Source organism: Rhinolophus hipposideros (genome assembly GCF_964194185.1).
Source record: "Rhinolophus hipposideros genome assembly, chromosome: 13".
Classification (NCBI taxonomy): domain Eukaryota; kingdom Metazoa; phylum Chordata; class Mammalia; order Chiroptera; family Rhinolophidae; genus Rhinolophus; species Rhinolophus hipposideros.
This window is the reverse complement of record NC_138059.1, coordinates 3,297,224-3,320,653: the sequence shown is the minus strand read 5'-3', so window position 1 is coordinate 3,320,653 and position 23,430 is coordinate 3,297,224. Positions and strand designations below refer to the sequence as shown.

The 23,430-nt window shown below is 55.5% G+C and overlaps 1 protein-coding gene across 2 annotated transcripts in view; it reads right to left on the bottom strand.

The window, feature by feature from the left end:
- Positions 1 to 1,807: 1,807 nt before the first annotated feature.
- The window catches only part of COL22A1 (collagen type XXII alpha 1 chain), a 207,477-nt gene continuing 185,854 nt past the window's right edge, over positions 1,808 to 23,430 (bottom strand). Inside the window, exons 53-64 of one of the 2 annotated variants that reach the window (XM_081070224.1) lie at positions 21,983 to 22,027; positions 21,228 to 21,281; positions 20,289 to 20,342; positions 17,039 to 17,092; positions 15,492 to 15,563; positions 13,916 to 13,951; positions 12,293 to 12,337; positions 9,924 to 10,103; positions 8,186 to 8,252; positions 5,596 to 5,778; positions 3,853 to 3,930; positions 1,808 to 2,974 (exon numbers count right to left, since the gene is read on the bottom strand). In XM_081070224.1, coding sequence (XP_080926350.1) covers positions 2,787 to 2,974; positions 3,853 to 3,930; positions 5,596 to 5,778; positions 8,186 to 8,252; positions 9,924 to 10,103; positions 12,293 to 12,337; positions 13,916 to 13,951; positions 15,492 to 15,563; positions 17,039 to 17,092; positions 20,289 to 20,342; positions 21,228 to 21,281; positions 21,983 to 22,027 — 1,056 coding nt within the window. In that variant the 3' untranslated portion in view covers positions 1,808 to 2,786. The remainder of the gene's footprint in view (positions 2,975 to 3,852; positions 3,931 to 5,595; positions 5,779 to 8,185; positions 8,253 to 9,923; positions 10,104 to 12,292; positions 12,338 to 13,915; positions 13,952 to 15,491; positions 15,564 to 17,038; positions 17,093 to 20,288; positions 20,343 to 21,227; positions 21,282 to 21,982; positions 22,028 to 23,430) is intronic. The other variant, XM_081070223.1, reaches the window with a different exon arrangement.

Below are 23,430 nucleotides of genomic sequence, written 5' to 3'. Positions count from 1 at the left end.
ACCGTCTAGGCCAAACTTGGTTGCTTAGGAGGTCGTCTGTCATCGTCACTTGTCCCCTCTCCCCGCCCCACCCCCATTCCTACCCGACTCTGACCTGGACGTTCCTTTCTGACACAGCCCCTGACCTAGTTCTTCCCAGTGTTTCTGCTCGTAGCCTGCGTGGCACCGACATCCCAGGACGAAGCCCTATTCCTGAACCCCTCACCATGATTCCCCCATTTCCCTAGCGTGACCCAGCCCAGGGCTGCGCCCTGAGCCCCACAGCAGCTGGGATATTGTCTGCTGCATGACTCTCACGCTCGCACCCCGCAGGAGCGTGCCCCTTTTTTGGGCAGCTACGCTGAAATACTTGCATTGAGGCCAAGGCGACACGGTCACCTTCTAACCTCACTCACGCATTCCTTTCCGGAGCCATCCTGTCAGCTGTCTGTACTCAGTGCGAGGTCCCGGCACCACCTTCTTCATGGATCACTTTACGTCCACTCTGCGTGCCCCACTGTGCTGCAGTGGGTCTAAAGCCCTCACGAGGGTCTGGCATGAGAGGGCGTCCTGTGGGGCTGTGCCCCTGACTCCTCTCCCCAGGCCCCACGCTCCACGCACCAACCCACGGGCAGGAGGGGTGTTTCCCATCCTGCAGGGCCCCTGCTGCACGACCCGAAGCGCTCCGTCTCCACAGGCTCCCGTCCGAATGGGACAATGACTGAGAGACAGAAGGAAAGCAGCTGCAGCGTGGTATCTGGCATCAGAGGCGCAGGACGTCTGGGTAGTGAGTGATGATGTGGTCGGGCCTGGCCACATCTGCTCAGTCAGCTGGGAGCAGGGCCGGGCAGCACGGAGCCCATTTCCATCAGAACCTGACGGCTCACTGCTGTGTGGCCTGGACGGTCACCTCACCTCTCATCGCTCTGTTCTGACCTGTACAGTGAGGCTGAAGATACCTGCCCATGATGGCTGGGAGGTCACGTGCGTGCCACGACTGGCAGACAGTACTGTTACTTTCATTTTTATCGTACAGGCTTTCGTGCTATCTGCAGACTTGACCTTTCACAGCACTAATGAGAGGAAATCGGAAGGCTCTGTGCCATGTGTCTGTCTCTCGGTGTGATGCCCAGAAATGGTGTTTGCAGGTCACTATGTACCAGTCTCTCTAGACTCTGCCCTCCTGTACCCTGTTCCCCTTGCCATCTCTGCAGCACCTGGCACCGTGTCTGTGGAGGAACGAGCATCCGTCTGGGAGTGAACACGTGTCCTCCAGCCCCGTCTCCGCCACGTCCTTATCCACTGTGTCTCCACCCGCTCAGAGCCCTGGGGAATAGGGCTGCTCTGAGTGGCGGTCAGCTCGGTAATTCCTGCCGATTCTCCATCGTTCCCTGACTACAGGGAACATTCTGGAAGGGAACCAAGGGGACACTGGGCCTGACACCCTCACAACGTCTCCATAGCAACAGTGTGTCCTGTCACACACAGAGCATCTTGGTGAATTGTGCAGTGAAAGGTTACGTTGTCGGGGTGAGGGCTCCTTGCAAGTGCAGCAATCCGAACAGGCCGGCATCCCCGTCTCCCCCATTTCCCCAGCCTCAGCGTTCTCAGAGGTGGAGACAGTGACGGAACCTCCCTTAGGAGCAGGAGCCCTTGGAGAAATGGGACACTGGTCTGGAATGGTCTGCGTAGGTACCGCTTGGTTTTAGGTGCCTTTTCAGGTCCCACATGTCTTAACGACAGAAACATTCCATACCCCATGCTCTCTCCCTTCCCCAAAGAACCTGATAATGAAACGGAGATAAGAAAGGAATCACCATGTGGAACTGAGGAGAAGGAAGTCAGATTTATTGAGCACCGGTTCATGGTGGCGTGTCACATACACATATACCCTCAAGACAGCTTCTTTCAGAGGTGGAACCTAGAGGCACGTTGCCCAGCTCTGGCCAGTGCCCTGGCCAAATGCCCACCATCGGGAAAGACGGAAGCGGCCACTGAACACCCTACTTTACAGTCACAGTGAGTGAGAGCAAACAGTGAGGAGCTTGCAGGGGTCCTGTCCGCAGCTCAGAAGCCAAATAAATGTGCAGGGGCTGCCTTCTCCACACCAGCCTTCCCTTTGTGGTCCAGACACGGGATTCCACAGCCACGGCCGACCCATGCGACACCATTACACTTCAGCAAGCCTGAAACCCCGAGGTGGCCACGTTTGCTCCCCTGGGACCGATTCTGTGCTACGCACACTTCCCATCAGGAGGCGAGAACATTCATGTCTGCAAACTCTCTTCCTGCTTCACTGTCTCTCCTGGGAAGTGGTGCCTTTTGCATAGATTCTCCTGGGCGACTCTGGGCACAGCAGAGAACAGAAGCCCACTGACTCATCTTATTAAAGTGTCCCTTTGAGGAAAGAGGTAAAGCTGGCAAGTGTCTGGTCAGGGTTTCATAGCACCAAGAGTCTCCCGAAAATGGGCAGCTCCACGTCTGATGGGTGGTCAGAAGAACCGAGAAGCAATCCACTGCCCCACAAATCAAGTTTCCCCAACATGGAAGGAGAGGGAAAAACACTCGCAAGGCATTATTATCACATGAAATAATAATCATAATTAATAACAATAATAATATTAATGTGAATCTGACCAACCGGCTGCATCTGTTGGTTTCAATAATGTTGAGGTCTCTCGAGAAAATGAAACGAAAACAAATGATAAAAAAAAACAAAAAACAAATGTTCCAAGACCTCTGGCTTCCTCGGGCTCTGAGTGCAAGTTTCAGAAATCCACCGCAGTCTCCTGGCATTCCGGAATCTTCTAGGGGCCCTTCACATTCCCTGGGCGAGCAGCAAGGCTGGCAAAGTAGGCACACTGGGAGGGGTCACACTGGCCAGGGGGGCCAGGTGGGCCGGGGGGCCCAGGGTGTCCAGCTGCTCCGGTCTCCCCTTGAGGCCCGGGAGCCCCAGGGAGCCCGTCTTTAGCATAGCCAGGTTGCCCGGGTTGACCTGGCCCCAGGAACAAAAGAAACAGAGGTAGTTCAAGTTCCTCCTGGAGCAAACGGGCCCTGTTCTCACTGCTTCCATCCGTATAAACTGAGGACTAACACATCCCCTTAGTGACTAGAATAGCGGGAGCACCTGGACATGCAGGAGGGCTGCCTCCACTGTCTGGATGAGGACAGGAAGCAGGGCTCCAACAGGGAGGAGCGAGCAAAGGTAGGCCCAGGCCAGGTAGGGAATATGTGCTCCAGTACGAGACGGGTGACACAGCAGGCCTCCTGTGTTCTGACGTGGCCTAGCAGATGCATCTGAATTGGGAGCGGGGCACCAAGTCCTCATCACTAACCATCAGCTTAGAGATGGAGACAGAATGGAAGCAACCGACAGACCAGAGAGTCCCACAAAGTGCTACCGATCAGCATATTTCCGTGCCTCCATTTAGTAACATCGTAACGTCATGTACGATCAGTCTATCTCCCCTTTTTGCCTTGGCTACTGGGAAGCTCACTGCTAAGTACTGTACTTAACCCTACCAATGATGTCCCTTCTTGAGTCTTAATAATCGTAGAAAGTGCAGTTCCCAGCACTTTCCAGACTTATGTAACCCCAGATTTCTTTTCTTTAGGACCATTTCATAGGATTTTTAATTCATGGGCCACACCTCAAGAACTCATGGAATGTACTGCAGTTTTCTCAGTAAGTCGAGAAGCTGGCATGTCAGAAAGCTTTCATAAGACCCCATCAGTGCCCCAGGCCCCTTGTGTTAACCGCAGCCCTGTCTCCCCAGCCCTCTCTGAGGCCTGTGGTGAGGCAGGCAAGACCGCTGCTGGTACATCTCAGGCCTGGGGAACCCCCCCCCACCCGAGAACCAGACACCTGCCTACCTGGGATTCCGGGGGGACCCATCTCTCCTCGGAAGCCAACACCAGGCGCACCTGGGTCACCTTTGGCTCCTCGTTCACCTGTGAGAAAAACACACACCTTTGTTGGTGGAGACCCATGATAAGGGGTGAGATGGGGCCCCATCGTGCAGGGGGTGCGGAGCCCATACTGCTGAGCTCCAAATCCCTGTTGCTCACACACACGCCACACTGGGGCCCTAATTCCCGCTCACACATTCCTTCACATGCTTCCACACTCACACACACACTCACATGATGAAATACACATATGTGGGCACCCAGATAACTTGACACTCCCGTTAGGTGTAAATGCATGCTCAAACACCACATTTACACCTAAACGTTTACTCACGCACATGACTACCTGATCACATACCCATGTGTGCACGTTCACACACATTCTAGTAAATACATACACCTGCGGACTCTCTCTAACACAAGCAGCCCAAGGTACACAGCCATGGACTCTCTCCCAGATACACACGGATGGCCGCAGACACCCATTCCTGCACGTCACATGTCCCCATCCTCAGAGCTTTTTGTCTGAACCTCTGAGAAGGAACTGGGTGATAAATTCAACATCCTAATAGTATGGGCATATACGTAAGACATAGACATCGCTCTCCTCTCAAGTAGCCTGAAATCTAATAAGAGGTGAAGTAGGGCACAAAGAACATGCCAATATGAAACCGAATGGGGTAAATGTCCTCATAGGAATGTAAAACCACAGCAGATATTCCAGGGAGAGAGGGTCCATTTCCCTGGGAGGACATTTGAGATTATATTTGAGTCAATACTGTACAGATTTGATTAAGCTCTCTCATCTTTTTTTTCATCATTCACATTTTTTTTGCCATGTCATTTCCAAAATTATTTCTGGTATGCACCGTTTATGAACCAAAAGAGGTGGGACTTAGACAGAAATGTAAGAAAATGCCTTTTATTAGGAGAAACATTACAGGGCATGAATGAATGAATAAAGAACAAGGAAAGAAATGGGCCATGGAAAGAAGAAGATGGTAGGGACATGCATTTCCCTAAAGCCAAGTCACCGAATGGTGGCTGAAATCACACCACACTCAATCCCTTCCCAGCCCATGCTCATTCCTCGCCAGAGGGAAGGTGTGCATTGTCAGGATGACGAATCTGCTTTCAGGCCCTTCCTCTGGCCCCCACATCTGCCTGCCTGGAGGGAGACACAGTGGTTCTCACTGGCCTGCCGCTGGCTAAGTTACCAGGGACAGGCGCTGCCCTTGAAGGAGAGACCAGCTGCTGTCTCACTTTCCACGCCTGCTACCTACACCCAGCTAAGAGGTCGCGGCCATTTTCACTGCAGCTCTGAGCGGCTTTATTCAATTATCAAGCTCGTATTTAGTGTCCATCTGCCTGGAGATTAAATGGCTTAATCCTCAGTTAGTTCTAAAGTCAGAAGGGGAAAGAAAGCATTTTGTATGATTCCCTGAAATTGAGTGGTGGAGAAGGAGACAGAACAAGACAGCAGAAGTATTCAACCGTCCTGGCAGAAGCCTCATTTTCCAAAAATGTCAAGTACGCAAACCTCTATACATATGGAAAAATTACAAGACGCCAAAATTCAGGGTGTTACCAAGCTGCCAGGGATGAGGATGGAATAAATTATGCCTAACGAATGTGGGGGGCGCCCCACGGCACCCCTCTCAGCCCTCATGCTCCCTAGGAGGCACATCTTCTTCGGTCCTCACTCACCTTTGCGACCTATTGGTCCAGAGGGCCCTTCCAGACCGCCCTGCCCGGGCCGTCCTGGCTCCCCCATGGGGCCTGCCTGGCCTGGAAGCCCATCTTTTCCGGGGGGGCCCGGGGGCCCGGGTCTGCCTTGAGGTGCCTTCATGTGTGCCGGGGGCATCTGCGCCAGGAGGTAGGCAAGTTTGGCTACGGAGTCGGAAGAACAGAGACATATCGTGAAGGCGGGATGATGGGCAGAGGACAGGATGGTGACTCGCTGCAAATGTGAGCACCGGGGACACAGTAACAAACGCAAACAACAGCCACCAAAACCGCAGCGACGGCACCGCACGGAGCACGTCTGCAGCCCTGGCACCGGCACCTGCTGACGGGTGGCCCGCAGCGGCCGACGCGGTGCTGGGTGACTGTCACTGGCTCTGGAGCCAGGCGGCCTGGGCCGGGGTCCCAGTGCAGCCACTGCCAGCCACGCGACCTCTCTTAGCCCTCATTTCCTTTTCTGTAAAACGGAGGCAATGAAGCAACACGTACCCCAGTGGGTTAGGGCGAGGACGGCGTAAATAAGTAATGCTGTGCCGCGCACATGGAAAGCACTATGTACACGCCGGCTGCTACAATCGTGACACAAATGACAGCAGCACTAGTAATGTCAGCAGCAGCGGAGCAGAAATAGTTCTTGTAATTGTCAGTTGGGGAACCGAGGCAGGGGACAGGGTTTAAGTGGCTTACACAAAGCTATCCAATCACATATGTGAGTGTCAGTTCCCTCCTCCACAAAGGGTGGGCTGGAGAGGACGGTCATTAATGACCCTTAGATGTCTAAATTGTTAAGATTACAGAATTGATGAAAAACCCTGACGTCCAACTGCTGGACACCATGTCCTTCTATCGTACTGGGAACATAGCGCCCATGTGAGGTCATCTGTTTGCCATATAGTCAGAGAGTCGGGCCAAGCCCTCCATCCTGCAGATGGTGTGACTGAGCCCGGAGAAGCGAGGGGGCACCTGAGCCCCGGCATTGTGGTGGTAAAACCAAGGCAGAGCAGGGTCTCCAGACTGTGTGGATGAGCAGCGCCTTCCTCCCCGGGGGGGCGGGGGGGGTGCGGTCCAACTGAGACCTGGTCACATCGCCTCCCTCCTCTGAGCCTTGATTTTCTCATCTTTAAAGGGGAGTTGATGCTTCATCCGCTAAAGATTATGTGGAAGAAATAACTCAGCCCAGCTGACGCTCCACCTAAACTAGTTGAAAACAGGTCTTTGCTCTGCTCCTGGGCTGGAAATGCCCCAAGAACAGAAGCCATTTGGGTCAGGATAAATCTAACACCCAGAAGCCAGAACGTAGCGATCCCGACACAGGAGACCTCAGGACAGGCCCCACAGCGCCATCTGCCAGTCTAGCCTTGGGCGTCCTTCCTTCCGTCACCTGCCTGCCCTACTCCAGATCCTTGCCTTCTCCTTCAGGCAATGGTCTGCGGCTTTCCTGTGTAAGGAGGGGGGGCAGGGACAAGGGTCATCTTGCTTGATGTGTGTCCGCAAACCTAACTCAGAGTGTGGCATATGGTAGGTGCAAACTAACTGCCTGAGACACGAGCACGTGACTAAACGTGCCTTCCCCTGCTGTCCATCTGTGCCTGGTAAGTAGTGGAGTTCTCATCTTCCCGGCCACGGGCTTGTCCTAAGCCTTTCCATAGGAGGGAAGTGGGAATATGATGGTTAAGGGCACGCCTGCAGCTAGCGCACCTGTACGCAGCTCCTGCTCATTTTCCTGAGCTCTTCAGCCTCAGGTCACTTACTTAGCACCTCTGCTCCTAAGAGTCTTCATGAGATAGCTGGCAGGTTCCCAGAGTTAGTTAACATGGCTGAGTGCTTAGAACCCCATCTGACATGTGGCAAGGTCTACAGGCTGGCATTATTACCTCCCTACTTTTCTCCCTTCCTCAGCATCTGCCATGATGTCCCTAGCTCACGAAAGACTAGGATTGGACGATACTTCCAGTACACTAGGATTAAAAGCACTCTAGCTCCTTGAAAGCACTGTGTCCCCACCCGCCTCGGGGTTTGCCGTCCCAGAGGCCTGGGGTCTCACCCCTTCTTTTACCTCACATGGCCCCTCCTCCGAGAAGCCACCTCTGAGCTACCTTAGGTACTTTCACTGTCATCTTTCAATGTCCTCTGTGCCAAGTTAAGCCACAGAACTTCTCTTATTGCACTGAAATCATCCTGTGCGTTTCCTAACCCATCTCCTCCCAGGGCTGGGAGTTCCGCGAGGGCCATCGCAGGCCTGCCAACGTTACTTGTTGATTACATAAATGACTGACCGCACAGACCCACGAATGGCCGTGGCAGAGCTGGGTCTTAGATGGTGAGCTCCCCGTAAGAGAGGAAATTCAGGCCTCACTCAAGGGGAGCCATGGAGAGGGCTGTGGCAGGGAAGGCTGGCTGGAGCCTGCAAGGGGTTCCTGGGTCCTGATTTCTACATGAGCCGCTCTTGGGGCCTCTGCAAAAGCACTGCGGGTGAATGAAGGACTGCTTTCCGGGGCTCCTAAGAGTATCTGGGTCCTTATCTGCCTGGTGGTGGGAGAGGCCAGCGACTCACTTTCCAGCTGTTTCCCGAGTTCTTCCTGGATGAGCCGCCGCAGGGTGTCCAGAGAGGGAGGTTCCCCCTAGGAGGGAGGGAAGGTGGCATTATCGATCTTCCCAGGAACTCCTGCCACTGCCACCCGCATGGATCAGGAAACAGGGTCATGGCAACACACATCACATTTTCCTAGTCCAGTCCTTTCTACACCCGGAACACCCTCCCTCTTTACTTGTCGTGCAGGAAGCGTGTCCCCTTTGCATGCCACCTGGACTCCGGGCCGAGGCCCCTGCTGCCCGTCCCTCTACACCCCTTCCGCTCCTTCCCTGGGTCTCTTTCCCCAGCACTGGTCCTGGGAGGTCTGGCCTCCGACAGCTCTCTCCCTGCCCGAGTCCCGCTACCTCCAGGACCAGCTCACAGACCAACTCCTACATTGAACCACGTTTGATTTTTCTCAGACTGGCCACTTGGCCGCTCTGGCTCCCCAGGTCTGTGTTGCCTGCCCTGGTCATCTTGTCTGACACCTACACAGGTGTCTGATACAGGCCTGGAGCCTGGCTCACAGAAGCTGTCTGTGGGCCAGAGAAGCAGAGTGCCACCTGCAGGTTCCAGGTGACCTGGGATTCTCAGAACAATCTGCAAGAGCAGTCCTCACACACTGGGTTCCTCCCTCGTCCGCCGACTCCTGCAGGGCAGCGTCCGCCCCTCAAGGGTGCGGGTCTTACTGGGCTCCTGCCTGTAGCCCCAGCACCTGGCATGGGGTTCGGCGTGAGACGGATTCCATTTCCTTATTCTCTTTTTCTTTTCTGGTCAATAATCTTTTATGAGTCTCAATATTTTTTGCCACCCGAAGCAGCAGGTCTAAGAGAATTTGGCTGGGACACAGGGGGGCTCTGTGCCAGCCCCCCACACCTGGCTGAGAGAGAGGTTCTGGCTTTCCGGCCTCTTTCAGGGTGGCTGAAACTCAGGCTGGCACAGCCACCAGGCAGTGACAGAAACGCAGTGTCAGAGCTGATGAGGACACAGTGGAGATCACCTACGCCTGTGCTCGGAGGACGGTGAGGGTCCCCAGGGGACCACGTCGGCTGCTGAGAGGGGAAGGGGAGGTCACGTGGACGGGAAAACCAGCCCCCACCGACACTCCCACCAGGGCAGCTCTGTTTCTCTCTTGACAGGCAACATGTGCTTATGTAAGAAGTGCGTGTAAAATAAGAGTTCTGCCACTAGAAGAAAATATGTTCAAAGGGAAAAGAAACTGCTCTAAACAAGCCTTTCCTTTTAGGCTTGGGAGAAGTGAGACCCAGAGGGCAGAGCGAGTCCCCCGGAAGGCAGAGACGGGAGGCACAGCCAGGCACAGAATGGAAGGCGAGCCGCCCGAGGACACTCAGACCACGGGGCTGGCCCGGCTCCTCAGTCACCTTCAGCACCGGGTCGTGGGGCAGAGGAGCACTGCAGGCCGAGGGGTGAATGTCCAGGCTCAGCACACTGAGGCCGTGGGCAGAGCAGGAGAGGGACCCTGCCTGGCAAGCTTCAGCTACGCGCATTATGTCACGTGTCATCACAACGAGCCTGTCAGGAGAGCATCTCCTTATCCCGTTAGCAGACATGGAAGAGCGGGCGCAGAGACGGGGAGCGACCTGCCCCAGGTCACACAGGTTACTGGGCTCTGTAACCCGGTCGCTCGAAAGGCCACCTCCCTCCCCGGCTTCCTCAGATCCCAAGGAGCCCCAAGTTGGAGGAACACCAGCGTCCTTACCCTCGGTCCTGGAAATCCTGGCTGGCCCGGAGGCCCCGCGGGTCCGGCCGGCCCACTCTCCCCAGGTGGGCCTTGGGGTCCCGTCAGGCCTGTGTGGCCTTTGTGGCCTGGGATTCCCGGGTCCCCAGGTTGGCCATTCCCACCGGGAGTTCCTTTGTCACCTTTGATCCCGGGATCTCCCTAGAGGACGAAAAACGCGTGTCAGCAAATAAAGGGCTGGAAGGTGCGCCCAGCAGACAGGACTGCCCAGGTACAGGGGACCCCCAGTCCTCTGCTTCCCAGAGCTCTGGCGGGGAGACCTCAGTCCTGGCCCAGGTGAGGACATGGGGCTGGATAGACAAAGCCACCGGCCCGCGGTCACACAGGCAGTGTGCAGGGGCAGAGCCGAGAACGCCGGCTTCCAGACCCCGACCCAGTACTTCCCCCGGCAGTGCGGCTCCATCTGCCCACCGAGAGACTGGCCGTGAGATGACCGCCAAGCTGTGGCCACTTCTGGATCTGTCTGTTCTCCGTCTGGTAGACGGACAGCGGCGCTCTAAGACAGAGGGGTCTCACTCACAGGTCATCTTCTGATCCCTTCTGTCAACTCTAGCGCCACCACAGAATGACACTGCCCGGGACCCTTTGCTCCTCATCGTGGACCCAGAGTTTGAAGTCCTGGATCAATGATGTGGGAACCATGGCAACCAGGGGACGGTCCAGCACTCTGCCCGGTGGCTGACCACACACACAGCCTCAGGGTGCAACAGGGCCCCACTGCTGGGAGGCAGCAGAAGAGGGAGAAGTGGGAAAAGCAGAGAAACGATGGTAACTAGAAACGGGCCTGGCGATAGACAGGCCACAGAGACACGGAACAGGGATGCTGTCCGCTGAGGCATCGCCCACAGGTGCAGTGAGATGAGGAACAAAGAAACAAAACAATGGATGACGTCTTGCTGTGTTCTGGGGCAGGAGGGCGAGGGAGGGTAAATAAAAGGCACCTGCCTGTTTATGCCACATAGACCCACGTGGTTCTGTGTGCATAGACTCTGGAAAGACACAAGTGTCCATGAGGGTCCCTGGGAGGGGCACAGGGAATGAAGGCCTGGGTGGGAGGACCTATTTTCATTGTATTCACTTTTCTGCCGTGTGCATTGTGGAGCCGTGTCTTACTTTTTCAACAATAAGAAAAAGAGCAGTGAATTTAAACATGAACTTAGCCAGGTCTGAGGCAGGCACTTAAATTTCTCAGGTGTGACGCTGTCATCGGTCGGTGACCTCACTATGTTCAGGGGTCCCAGAGCCCTGGTGTCCGTGCACCTGAATGCCACGGCCCTCTCACCTCTGTGACACAGCATCTCCTAGTCATTAAAGGTCTCAACGCCACTTTGCGGGCAGAGGACTGTCCCGTTTCAAATGTGCCCAGGAGGGCAGGGCGGGGGAGGCTGGTGTTTCCCTGGCAACGGTCCACGGAACCACTTAACGGGGAGGGCGACTCTCCGTTCATTGAGTAGGTATTAGGAATATTCGTATCTGTGGGCTGAAGTCCCTGATTCACAAGCAGAACTCAAGCCATGCCCGCAGCAAAAGCTCCCGGGGGTCCCTGTGAGACCCTAGGTGGAGGCCTCTGCACCTTCGTGGCCACAGCCCCTTTCCCTGGCTGCACCCTCGGGAACCAGCACCACAGGTCAGAAGATGCAAGTCACTGGGTAGGAAGAGGGAGAGCGGAGGGCATGACAACCCCTCGCTGTCTGCTCCCCTTTCCTGCCTCCTCCGGGCTCTTCACCATCCGACATGCAAGGGAAGCCGAGCTGCTGGGTGGAGGGGGAGGACTGTGGGTGATGTCCCTGTGGTACAACAGTGTGACAGTGCGATGTGACCAACTGGAGGGCTGCGGGCACACGAGATGTGTAATTCCTCTAAAGGAAGGGACAGCTGTCACGAGTGCCACAATGCCCCCCTTCACCCGCTAGTGTTGCTGGAAAAAAACCAAAAATTTCCCCCTGTTGTTTTCTGGAGGAATCCAGTGTAAAGAAAAGCTTTCTGAGCAGAGCACCAAGGTGATTCATTATGGAAAAATCTGTTCCCCTGTCACCTCCAGTGACAAATCTGGCTCCTGGCTCCTGGCACTTGGATACGAGCTCAGCACACGGCATCCAAACATGGAGAAGGGGAATCTGTCACAGTCTCAGGTTACTTGCCTTTGAATTTGTAATTTGAAGATTTTACTTCTTAAAATAACAACCAAAGAACGTCAGCCCCCCCGCCCCGAGGCACATTGTATTCCAACGAACGGTGAAGCCAGCACATGAGCCAGCTGTCCAGGGTCGCCAGCTCTTCACTGACCCTCTTGGACAGTGAACACCCACAGGACCACGCTCCACACTCACCTGCTCGCCTTTGGGTCCTGGTTCTCCGGGCTTCCCGGGTACACCCTGCAATGGAACCAAGGCAGGCGAGTCATTTCCCCGCGGCCAGCCGCCTGCATGGCCGCTTTGCCTTGCTCAGTTCTCCTACATGAACAATTCTGTGCGCTGAGCACAACGACCTCGAGAAGTCAGTCATCCGACAGCGAGTCTGTGCAGACACCACAGGCCGGGCTCACTGCCTCCTCCCTCCTTTCCTCGTGCCAAGGCCCACCCGGAACGGATGGCAGCAGCCCAGGTTCGCCCCCCTTTGGCGCCCTCCTCCACCTTTTCCAGAATAAATCCCACTCCCTCAGCACGCCCAGGAGACCCCCCATAACTCCGACTGTCTGCACCGCACTGGCTGATGGGTAGGACCCCAATGCAGGGTGGGCAGTCATGCTGTGTCCTGTCCTCTGCTGGTCACCCCTCCTTGCCTGTGGCACATTCCTCATTGTCATGGACTGCATGTTTCTGTCCCCCCAGAAGTCATATGTGATGGTATTAGGAGGTGGGGGTCTTTGGGAGGCGACTGGGTTTACATGAGGTCACGAGGGTGGGGCCCCCGTGATGGATTAGGGAGACAGGGCCTGCAGACTAGGTGGCCGGCTAGTGCAGTCAGGAAGGCAGGGGACCGGATCTGCCAGCACCTTGATCTTGGACTTCCCAGCCCCTAGAACTATAAGAAATCAATGTCTGTTGTCTCAGCCGTGCAGTCTGTGGTAATTTCATAGCAAGCCAGCTGACTGAGCCACTGTCACTCTGCCTGAGAGCCAGGAGCTGGAGGCTCAGTACATACGGGGCAGCAGGAGGCAGGGGCCCTGTTAGAAATGGGGAGTGCGGTCAGAGCCTGCTCAGCGTCTGGCCTTGAGCTGGCAGGTGACAGGGAATCAGAGAGTCTGTGCAGACAGCAGCCATCAGACATGGGAGCTACTGGTGTCTGCTCTCCATTCGCCGGCGAGCAGGAAGGAACAGAGAATGATCAATGTGTGAGCCATGTGCTCTGTGAGCGGGAAGCACGGCTGGGGCAGGGGGCAAATGCTTCCCACTCCGGGAGCCATTTAATCCGGCTTCAGGGAAGTCACCCTACCCCCGCCATCCTCCAGTGAAGAAACTGACCCAAAGGCTCAGGCTTTTCACACTCAAGAGGGAGAGTGCAGGCTTTCAAATGGACAAACCGATTTCCATAGAACTCACACACATAAGTCCTGGGTTGTTGTCGCTATATTCATTCCTTTTTTTATTCATAATTTATCAGGGATCTTCGAACCTACTCTGTACCAATCTCCTGGGCTCTGGCAGAACAGAGCCGGGTGATAAGACAGAGCATAATGGGTATCTGCTTTGTTTTGGGGTCACCAAGGAAAGTCAGCAAAGGCAACATTTGGCACAGACCGATGTTCCCCCCAGACTGGCTACAGAATTTGTGGGCCCCTTGCAAATTAAAATGTGGGTCCTTGTTCAGAAAGCAGTAAGGATTTCAAGACAGTGGCAGCAGAGCACTGAAGCAAGGGCCCCTGAGACTGCAGGTGTCACCCCCCACGAAGCAGGCCCTGCGTCTCCCCCAGGAAAAGGTCGCCAAGGGCAGCACAGGTGGGTGATACTTACCTCCTTGCCTGGCACTCCTTTCTCTCCTTGCTCTCCCTATGAGACAGAACAAAACACCAGTGGGCTTTGCAGCAACAGCACATTGCAAGTAACGTGACTGTCTTCAAAACAGACATTTTCACTCAAGTCATGTTGCAGCAAAGACAACAATCGATGGTCCAGCCAACCAAGGACACCCCCAATAGGGTCTGAGGTCAGCCTGTGCAGAGGAGACAAAGGCAAGACCCAGGGTGGGAAGGGGACCACCAGCTCTTGGCTCATTGTCGGGGGGTTGTGAGTCCAGCAGGAAGGTCTCTGGGACAGCCCCTGCTGAGACCATCTAGTGATGAGGAACCCTCTCTGACAAGCAGGCTCAGTGTGTGAAATAAGACCCCAGTGAGACACTGGGCTCTGGGGAGGCTTGCCCAGGATCGAATCTGGGCTCCTCCACTCACTGGCTCTATGACCTTTAACAGCCTTTTTAAGCTCTCTGTGCTTTACTTAGTTTCTTCATCTGTAAAATGGGAATAGTACTGGTACCTTGCCAACACATGACCTGCTATTATTGCAACTAAAGGAGCGGGTACCTAGCTGCTCCACAACAGCAGACTGGGAATAAGGGGAAGGAGATGGGGGCTCGGACCTCTAATGGCTGGACAACGGAATGAACAGGCTCCAGTAAACATCAGTGGACAGAGCCCAGTGTACTTGGGCTGCAGGGTAGAAAAGAACAAAAGAGGGCTCACCAGCTCGAGGGGCTGGGCTGGGCCAGCAGGGAGCCTCAGGGGTCAGAATTAAACTGGGGGTGGGGGGCTGGATGGGACTAGGGGGAGCTTTCTGCTCTTGCATGTTACAAACAAGCCTCTTTCAATGCTCAGCAGCCCAAGGGGTTGACTGCAGCATGGAGAATGCGCCAGCAGGCTTAGTAAGAAATGCGTGAACCCCTCAGCAGCCCTCTACCCAGAAACCTGGCAAAGACCAATCTACAGTTTCTCTGGACCAAGCTGTCGAGCCAGGGGACTCGGACTCAACTCAGGGGACCCAGACTCAACTCAGGGGACGCAACTCAAGTGCCAGCTGGAACACAAACTGACTGTGTGGCCTGGAATAAAGTGCCGACATGTGCTGACGCTACAGCCCAAACACCTCCTCTGTACAGCGATGTCTAAGGGTCCTTGGAGCTTCAGGACAGCTACCCGACCACAACCATCATTAAAATTGTTTATATTTATCGAGCGTCTGCAATGGGCTGGACACCACTGCTAATCCCGACATAAAACATCTCATTTAACTCAGTAGGTGCTGTGAGTCCCCCTATTGGAATAATGGGGAAACTAAGGCACAGAGGTTCGGAGCTTTTCCCAGGTCTCACGACTGAGGAGCAGTGAGCTGAGAACCCCACACAGGTTCTCAGTGTATGTTTTAGCCAATGCGCTTCACCGTCTCCCAAATCACAGTCTAACTTTGACCACACACACCGATCATTATAACCTGAGTGGATGGGCCTAAGGGCACAGGAGGTGGGAGGACATATACTGAGCGTGAACCTCACGCCCAGAGCCAGGCGTCCTGGCCCCCATTGGGGTTCTCTGCTTACCGGAGGCCCTCGGGGACCCAGGAAGCCAGGCAGTCCTGGGCTGCCATTTTCTCCTTTGTTTCCCTTCTGGCCCTGTGGAGGGAAAACAGGATTCATTCTTCAAGGTCAAGTGCCAACTCAAGCGGATTCAGAAACCTTGTGACCCCTCTGTACTCTGAAGTCTTGAAAAATCAACAAAATAGAAGACGAGTAACCTTCCCTGTAATGGAGGGGCATGGGTTAGGGAGAGACGGGGGGTCCGGTGGGTCCTGTAGTGCCATCATGGGATGGGCGAGCTGGAGGAGCGGTGTCTCTGCCAACAGTGGTCTTTTCATTCAAAGCAACAGAAACCACACAGGGCAAATGTTTACTACCACCACCCTGATGTGTGTGGCCCCTCCAAGCAGCCCTCCAGCGAGGCATATGTGTCTTCCCAACACGACACCAAGGCTCCTGGATCGGTGGGATTGCTCTTTGGGAAAAGCCTTTGGGAATCTTTCAGTTTCAAGCTTTCTGGGAAGCCACCATATGTGAGGGAGCTCTCCCGGGGCCAGGTCTACACTGGGAGTGGATCCAGCCTCGTGACCCAAGCTCGTTCCCACTCGTTCTGTCTCCCCAGCAGCAACCATGGCTCCCGAGGGAGGCCCTTACATTTGCTGAGGACTTAGACTCCTGTCGCACAGCTGTCCCTGGTCCAACAGGAAAATGGGTCTCTCCTGGGATGGCCTGCTTTGCCAGGAATGGTGGGTTCCCCAGGATGCGGGATGTTCAGTGTTAAAACCAGGAAGGTGGCTGCAAACTAGGATAGGCTGGTCACTCTAGTTTCCAGAGTGACAACAGCGAGCTGGCCACATTGGTCTGCCCATCGCCAGTACCTCATCCATCAATCCTGAGAGTGGTCTTCCAAACAGGACTGTCAATTGTCGCAAGTAAGAATACGAGCAGGATGGGCTGGGGTGGCCCAGTGAACAGGCTTCCACTCATCCAACCCTAGAATCCATCAAAGACCCACCTTCCCCACCATATCTCCCCATCTGCCAGACCTGATCCCCAAGTCCCAAATCATCTATCCAGCGACAAGAATTGAGGATTACTCATTCCACCCTCCTTCTATGGTCTATCCATGGCTCCTTGTTGCTCTCCCGTCTGTCACCTCCTCACCCGCAGGATGCCTTCGGCCAAATCTGTCCTTCATCATCCCCATGACACATGCTTACCCTGTTGTCTGCGACGAGAAGGGTTGGTCGGCCTGACCCTGTCCTTCCAGCCTCTAAAATCATCAATTACTGTGCAATCTTATTACACTTTTTTTTTATTTTTATTCTTTAACAGTTGTCCCTTTGGATGCCTGGTTGTAGACAACAGAGAGCCAAGTGCATACATTTTAAACTTTGAAAGAGGTCCTTCCTGGATCCTCTTGCCTGCAGCCTGTTTCACCATTTGGGCCCCACATCTCCTCACTGATGCTTCTAGGAATGGAGACCAGACATGTGTGACGTGAGCCACACGCCCCTTTCCAAGCTGGCCCTGATGCCATCACGTAGCAGCGGGGGGGGGAGAGTACTCACTGGGTTTCCCGGAGGGCCCGGGTCTCCCGGAGCTCCAGGTGATCCATTCTTACCCTGGTGAGAGAAACACAAGTAGTAACTCTGCCAGGACTCTGCCAGGATGTCACAGAGCAGGGCTGTGCGACAGAGAGCGCGCCAGATGTGGGGGACCCGATTCCACACCTACAGCTGGTCCTTGGACCAGCACGGCTCTCAATAAACCACTTCCTTACTCAGAGGGGCTTGTAAAAGGCGCTCGTAATGTTTAATTCATAATACTGATGTCGCATTCAATGTTGGTGCGTATGAAAAGTCCGAGCCCAGTGATCAGCGCCCACGGCACCACCGTAAATGCCCACGACCACATCCGTTCCTTCATCCACTCACCCTTCAACTCAGATGCTGCCGGAAGGAGCAAACCAACCGTCCGACACAAAGTGCTCAAGCCACGGGCGTGCTCTTCTCACGGAGGACGCATGTCTGAGCACCACCTCCTCTGACTCCCCGACTAAGGGCATCATTAGAGCCCCATTTAATAGATGCAGATACTGACGACACCCCGAAAAGACAAGTGGCTGGTGCAGTCACACCACTGCTAACGGAGGGTCCATCTACTCCAGGTTCTAGGGCTGACTCATAATTCTAATCTGCTCCCATGTGATGGGTTTTTTGTGCACATTTATAATTTTGATAAATACACTTAACCAATAAGATCCCCCAAAAGCATACAAATCAGAAAGTTCCTGGCTACCCACTTTGAGGATCAAATTCCCGTGAAGCCCAAAAGTCGCAGCTCGGCTTCGCCAGGCTGAGCTGGCCACTTCATCTGCTCACCACCTTCCTCCCTGTAGGACTTTCCTCATTGGCGGCCGTGTCTACCTGGCTCTCTTCCCAGCCAAGGGCAGCCCAGAGGAGCTATGAGGCATGTGCCTCGTCTCTCTCTATATGCCCAGCATCTAGCACAGAGCCAGGTACCCAGGAGGCGCTCTGCTAGATGCATAAACAAAGAACATACAGGAAATCACTCTCCATCGGTCCTTTGGCCATGAGGTGCTGATGAGTTCTGATCTGTGCAGCACGCGCCTGGGTGCGCTGGCTGCCTGGAAACCACTACGGTAAGAGGAGCTAACCCTCCCGGGCACTGCCCACACGCGGGTTTCACATGCCTGAACTCACTTCCCACAACAGATGCAAACACCACCATGCACAGGAATGCTAAGAAACCTGCCTGAAACAGAAGTGGAGGAGCTCGGAACCAGGCGACACTGACCCCAGGCGACACCGACCCCAACCTTCTTTAAGGACATGGCTTGTCAGTTACCGATGATAAAGGTTTCCACCTGAGCCTAAAAGGTGCCCGTGTGCTCATGGGCGAGTCACGTGCCTCATCTCGCCAGCTCCTGCCGGAAGCATGCAGTGCAGATGTCTTTATCCCATGCCACAGATGAGGAAACCGAGGCACAGCGAGAGCCCGGGACCCGCAGAGGATCACACCAGCCTGTGTGTGACTGCTCCCCCACTCATCCCTTCCAGGCAACGCTGTATGACGGCTCCTCCCTGCACCTCCCCCGCCCACCCCCCCACCCATCTGTGTGCCTCTAAAAATATGCACTGCGGCTCATCCCTGTGATAATTTTATCTCTCCTCCCCGCTCTGGTCCTCTCCGTTTGTAGGAAGGCTAAGGGCCAAGGCACAGCAGCACTCGGTGCCAGCACAAGCGGATGTGCACAGGAGGGTGGCTCTGGGTGGCCACCTATCACCTGTGTGCTGGAGGCCGAGTGGGGCTGAGGCCTGGCCACCCCGGGCCTTGGGCCACTCCTCATGTCCCATATCCACACGCAGCCCCGCAGCCTCTGTGCCGCCAGGAATGGTGTCCACAGTCCCCTCCCCCACGGCTGAGCTCCAAGGCCCCCTCCCACCAGCTGATCCTTCTGAGAAGAAAATCTCACACGAGGGCCAGGTAGGTGCTGAATTACGCTGCAGATGCTTGAACCAGACTGCTCGAGTCCAAATCCTGGCTCTGCTTCTTACTTGCTGTGTGATCCAATTCCCTGACCTCTGGGTGCCTCCATCTGTCATCTTTGAACGGGGACAGTGATGGCACCTGCCTCACAGGGTCTGGGGAGAACTCACTGAGTGAATTACAGAAACACTCCTGCAGGCTTTGCACCAGACTTTGGCCAAACCCACAGACACTCAGCGTCTCCTTCAAGGCTGTGAACTTGCTGAGGTCGGCAGGAACCTTCTCTTCACTCAGGAGAGCCTATCAATCCCAGCTGAGTGACAGTGAGGCTACCAGAGAAAAACCCTGGAACCGGCTCTCGTATGTTCAGAAAAATGAGTCCGTGGTAAACTTTGGCAACTTAGTGTTGGTTCAAATTCTTTGTGATGTACCTCAGAATTGATGAGTGAGCCAGAAAACCACAGACTGCCTGTGGGGGCCTCGGGCCTCGCCCCAGCTTCCTGCAAGTGGTGCGTGCCGCCCTCCACAACCCTGCCGCCGGCACCCTCCACCTGGCACCCATTTTCCTGAGTGCTCCTCGGGCCCCTTGGAGGGGAGCAGAGCAAAGGCCCCTCCCTCCAGGAACGGAGGCTGGTGGGGGCCTCAGGCTGACTGCCACCTGGCACCTTCTGTGTGCTGGCCACTGTCCTGTCATTTCACCGGACCTATAGGATTCCTTCTACCTCCCCCACTTTACAGATGAGGAAACTGAGGGCCAGGAGAGCTGAAGAAACTCACGCAGTGCACGTGGATGAGGAAGCCCTATGCCGGCCAGCAGGGGCCCCAGTCGGGGGCCGCTCCAGGCCTGGGGGTCTCCTGAGCAGTGTTTCCCCACCTTTTTGTCATTACACTACCTCTCTCGTCACCTATTGAGACATATTTCTTCCTAATTGTCCCATATGAAAATTTAGCATCACAGCTATACTATACGTGTGTTTCTGCAGTATCTGATATATGAAGAGTAGGAGTTTGGGGCACCCCAAGAACCAGTGTTTGCCCCAACAGCACCCACATGGGGAATGCATGCACCAGAGGGCCTGGGCCCTGGCCGCGCCAGCTGGCTCCTTTTAAATTTCTGGATTGTGGGCCGGTGGTCCCAGAAGCAGCCTGGGGGGTGTGTGGTGGGGCATTGGGGGGTTTAGGGCAGTGACTGTTTTCCATCTGCTAGGACATCACTGCCATTCTCAACACCACAGACACTGCACCAGGATGGACCAACCAGACATCACCATGGTAACAGGCTCTACAGAAACACGGAGCAAAACTCACCGGTGGACCCCTCTCTCCTCGGGGACCCTGTGGCCCGGTGGGTCCAGTGTCACCCTGGAACAGAGAGAGCCACGTCATCACAGAGCCACTGAAGACGATGGAGTCACCGTTAAATGTGGACCAAAGTTCACCAAGTTACCCAAGACCAACAAACCAAGTCACCCAAGACCAAAGGCACCAGGGACGCACAGGGCGGGCAGGCACAGGCGCTCTCGGAACCCAGGACCCCGTGCCCACGCTCCTGACAGAGCACCCACTTCCAGGGCACTGTGTCCACACGGCAGACTGCCCTGCAGGTTGTCATGTACGATGGCCGTGCCCTGTGGTGGATGGAGCTGGCCCACCCAGGCTCCCGCCTCCCACCTCTGACCGTGTGACCACAGGGACGTGTCTTCACCTCTCGGTCAGTTTTTCAATCTGTACGACTGAGCTAAAAGACAATTTGTCCTGTCCTGGTCCCAAGACCAAACTCAGTGGGAGCAAAGGAGCAGTGTGAAGGGCCACACAGCATGTGGCAGTGGGGGCCGTGACGGGCTCTGAGACTGCAGAGCAGTGGAGATGGAGAGACGGCCTGGACAGACACCACAGTGCTGCTCGAGTCCATCCAGGCCTGGACCCACTGGGGCGTCACTCGTGTCCACAGACAGGTGGCGCTCGACTCAGCACAGCCCCGAATCGACTCTGCCGCACAGGCCCCGACCCATCAGGCATGAAGCCCAGATCCAGGGGCCTCCTCGGGATGCCCAGGGGCCCTGGGGACCGCCGTGCGGGCAGGTGACACGTCACTGACCGACTGAATTCTCCTGAGAGCTCTGCAGCGGTACTGACCTCCCTGCTAGTTTCTGGGTGTCCCCTGGTCCTGCAGTGCAGCCCCTTCCACTGTCTCTGCACCCCCTCTTCCCACAGACCCAGCCAGGCCCCCAGGAGGCCCACACTTACATCTTTTCCTGGTGACCCTTCCCGGCCAGGCGGTCCCGTGGCACCAGACTCTCCCTAGAGGGGGAAAGCAGAAGCAAAATGCCTGCTGTGAAGAAGACAGAGCAGGTTGCCAGCTGCCTCCAGCAGTGTGTCTGAGCAGCAGGGAGGAGAAAGCAGCGCATAGAGTCCTGGCCCCGAGCTGGGCTCCGCAGGGCCCCCCAGGCCAGCTTCCAGCCCTGGGCCGTGTGTGCCTCTCGGAGTCACAGGAAACACCAGCTGAAGGGTCAGGCAAACCTGCTTGGAGTTCTGCCTCCTGACCTGCTGACCCATTTGATACTCGCACACGTCAGCTCTCTCAGGAGTGCACAGAGAATGGCAGGGGTGTACCCAGCAGACCCCGAGGTTCCTCCCATTTGGGGCTTTCGAAAGAGGGAAGAAGGTAAAGGATAAGAAAAGAGTCATCCAGGAGAGCCCGGTGCTTTGCACACATTTGCTCTGGGCCTTGAGGGAAGCACCTTTGTCAGCTAGGCCTCCGTCACACAGCTTACACGGAGCACAGCCCACAGTGACCACACCTGACCGCAGGCTGATTTGGTCAGACTAGTGGTCAGTCAGTGTCTGGCCCCAAGGAGAAACTAGACCGAGAAAGGGATGTTACTTCGTCCTCTCTCAGGTGACCAGGCGCTGTCCTGGCCTGCAGGGCCCAGGGGCTCCAAGTCCAGAAGTGCCAGCGCAGGTCCACCCAGCACGACCCCCACGGCGAGGCATCCACTTACCCGGGGACCAGGGGCACCCGCATCGCCCGTGTGTCCCTTGAAGCCCTAGAAGAAAGAGAATGACATTAAGCCCCGAAAGAGCAGGCTGACAAGGGGGACACGGGCATCTGGGGAGATGGTCCGGCCGGATCCCGAGCCTCTCACTGTGGCTCCCCGACTCCCCTCAGCCGCGACCAGCTGCAAGGCGCTGGGTCCTGCTCGGGCCAGCACAGGCCATGCCCTGACGCCTGGGGCCCGGGGGACTGTGCGCTTCTTCCCGCCTCAGCCTGTAGTGTGGGCAGCACTGCACGGGCTGATCCCACCAATGCCGCGGTGTTGAGCCATCAGCCTGCGTGGCTCCTGAACTCCCTATTCTTTTCTTCCTGATCTCACACCATGTGGCTGGGACCCCCTCAGCCTGGCTCCTGGGAGGCAGGGGACGATGGGGCAGGAGTCTGGCCAGGCGGGTTTCAGTCCCTGCTAACCCGAGCTGAATGACTACATTCCATGCCTCCTTCTGACCCCAGCTCCGCCTCCATCACCGAGAAACCAGCCTGCCCTGTTGGGTAGGGGAGGACTAGATGAGAAGTTGCTACCGCACATGGGCCTGTCACCTGGTGCCTGTCAGGAAGCGTCAGTGACTGAGGAGAAAGAGGGGGAGGCAGAAGATGAAGTCACCTCCGGTCTGATTCCAGATTCAACTGCTGTGACCTTGGAAAAGTCATCTTATCCCCTGGAATGCTAACACCACCATGGATAAAAGGAGGGTGAAAGAAGGGCCCACCTGGCTGAGCTGTGCAGGACTAATCTGTGCAAAGGGGCTTCATACGCCCTCAAGTTTGGTGGAGCAGGGCTGACTTTGGAATTGAGTCTGGAATTGACCGTGGCTCCCCACTTTCTAGCTGTGGATCTCGGGAGCCTTATTTCTGTCCACTGTGACTCAATTTCCACATCTGTAAGGCGAGGCTAGAACCTTCTTCTGCAGAGTTGCCATAAGGATTGAATAAGAGATTAACAGTGTTCCCCGCTGCTCAAAACAGGCGTTTCCTTTCCCTGGAGAGGGACGGGGCCTGTCTGGGTCCCAGCGTCCTCCTCAAAGACACTGGAATCCCAAATCCAGGTGGTTCAGAGGCAGGGACCCTGCTGGGCACTCTTCCCATATAATCAGAGACAAAAAGCACCAGCTGAGGGAGCCACACAGTGTGCCAAGCACACGGCCGGGAATTTTACATAGTTAACCTTCTCCTTCGCACAACCACCCTACAGAAGTGGGAGCTATTCTGATCCCCATTATATAGAAGAAGAAACAGAGGTTCAGAGAGGTCCCTGACAGAAATCACAAAGTGAATAAATGAAAACGAAAGCTGCACCCAGCTTTGCCCACTTCAAAGCCCGTGCCATTCTTCAAAGCTCTGCTCTGACTCACGCCATCCCAGCCAGTGGTGGGTCTTCTGTCACCTGCCTGGGTC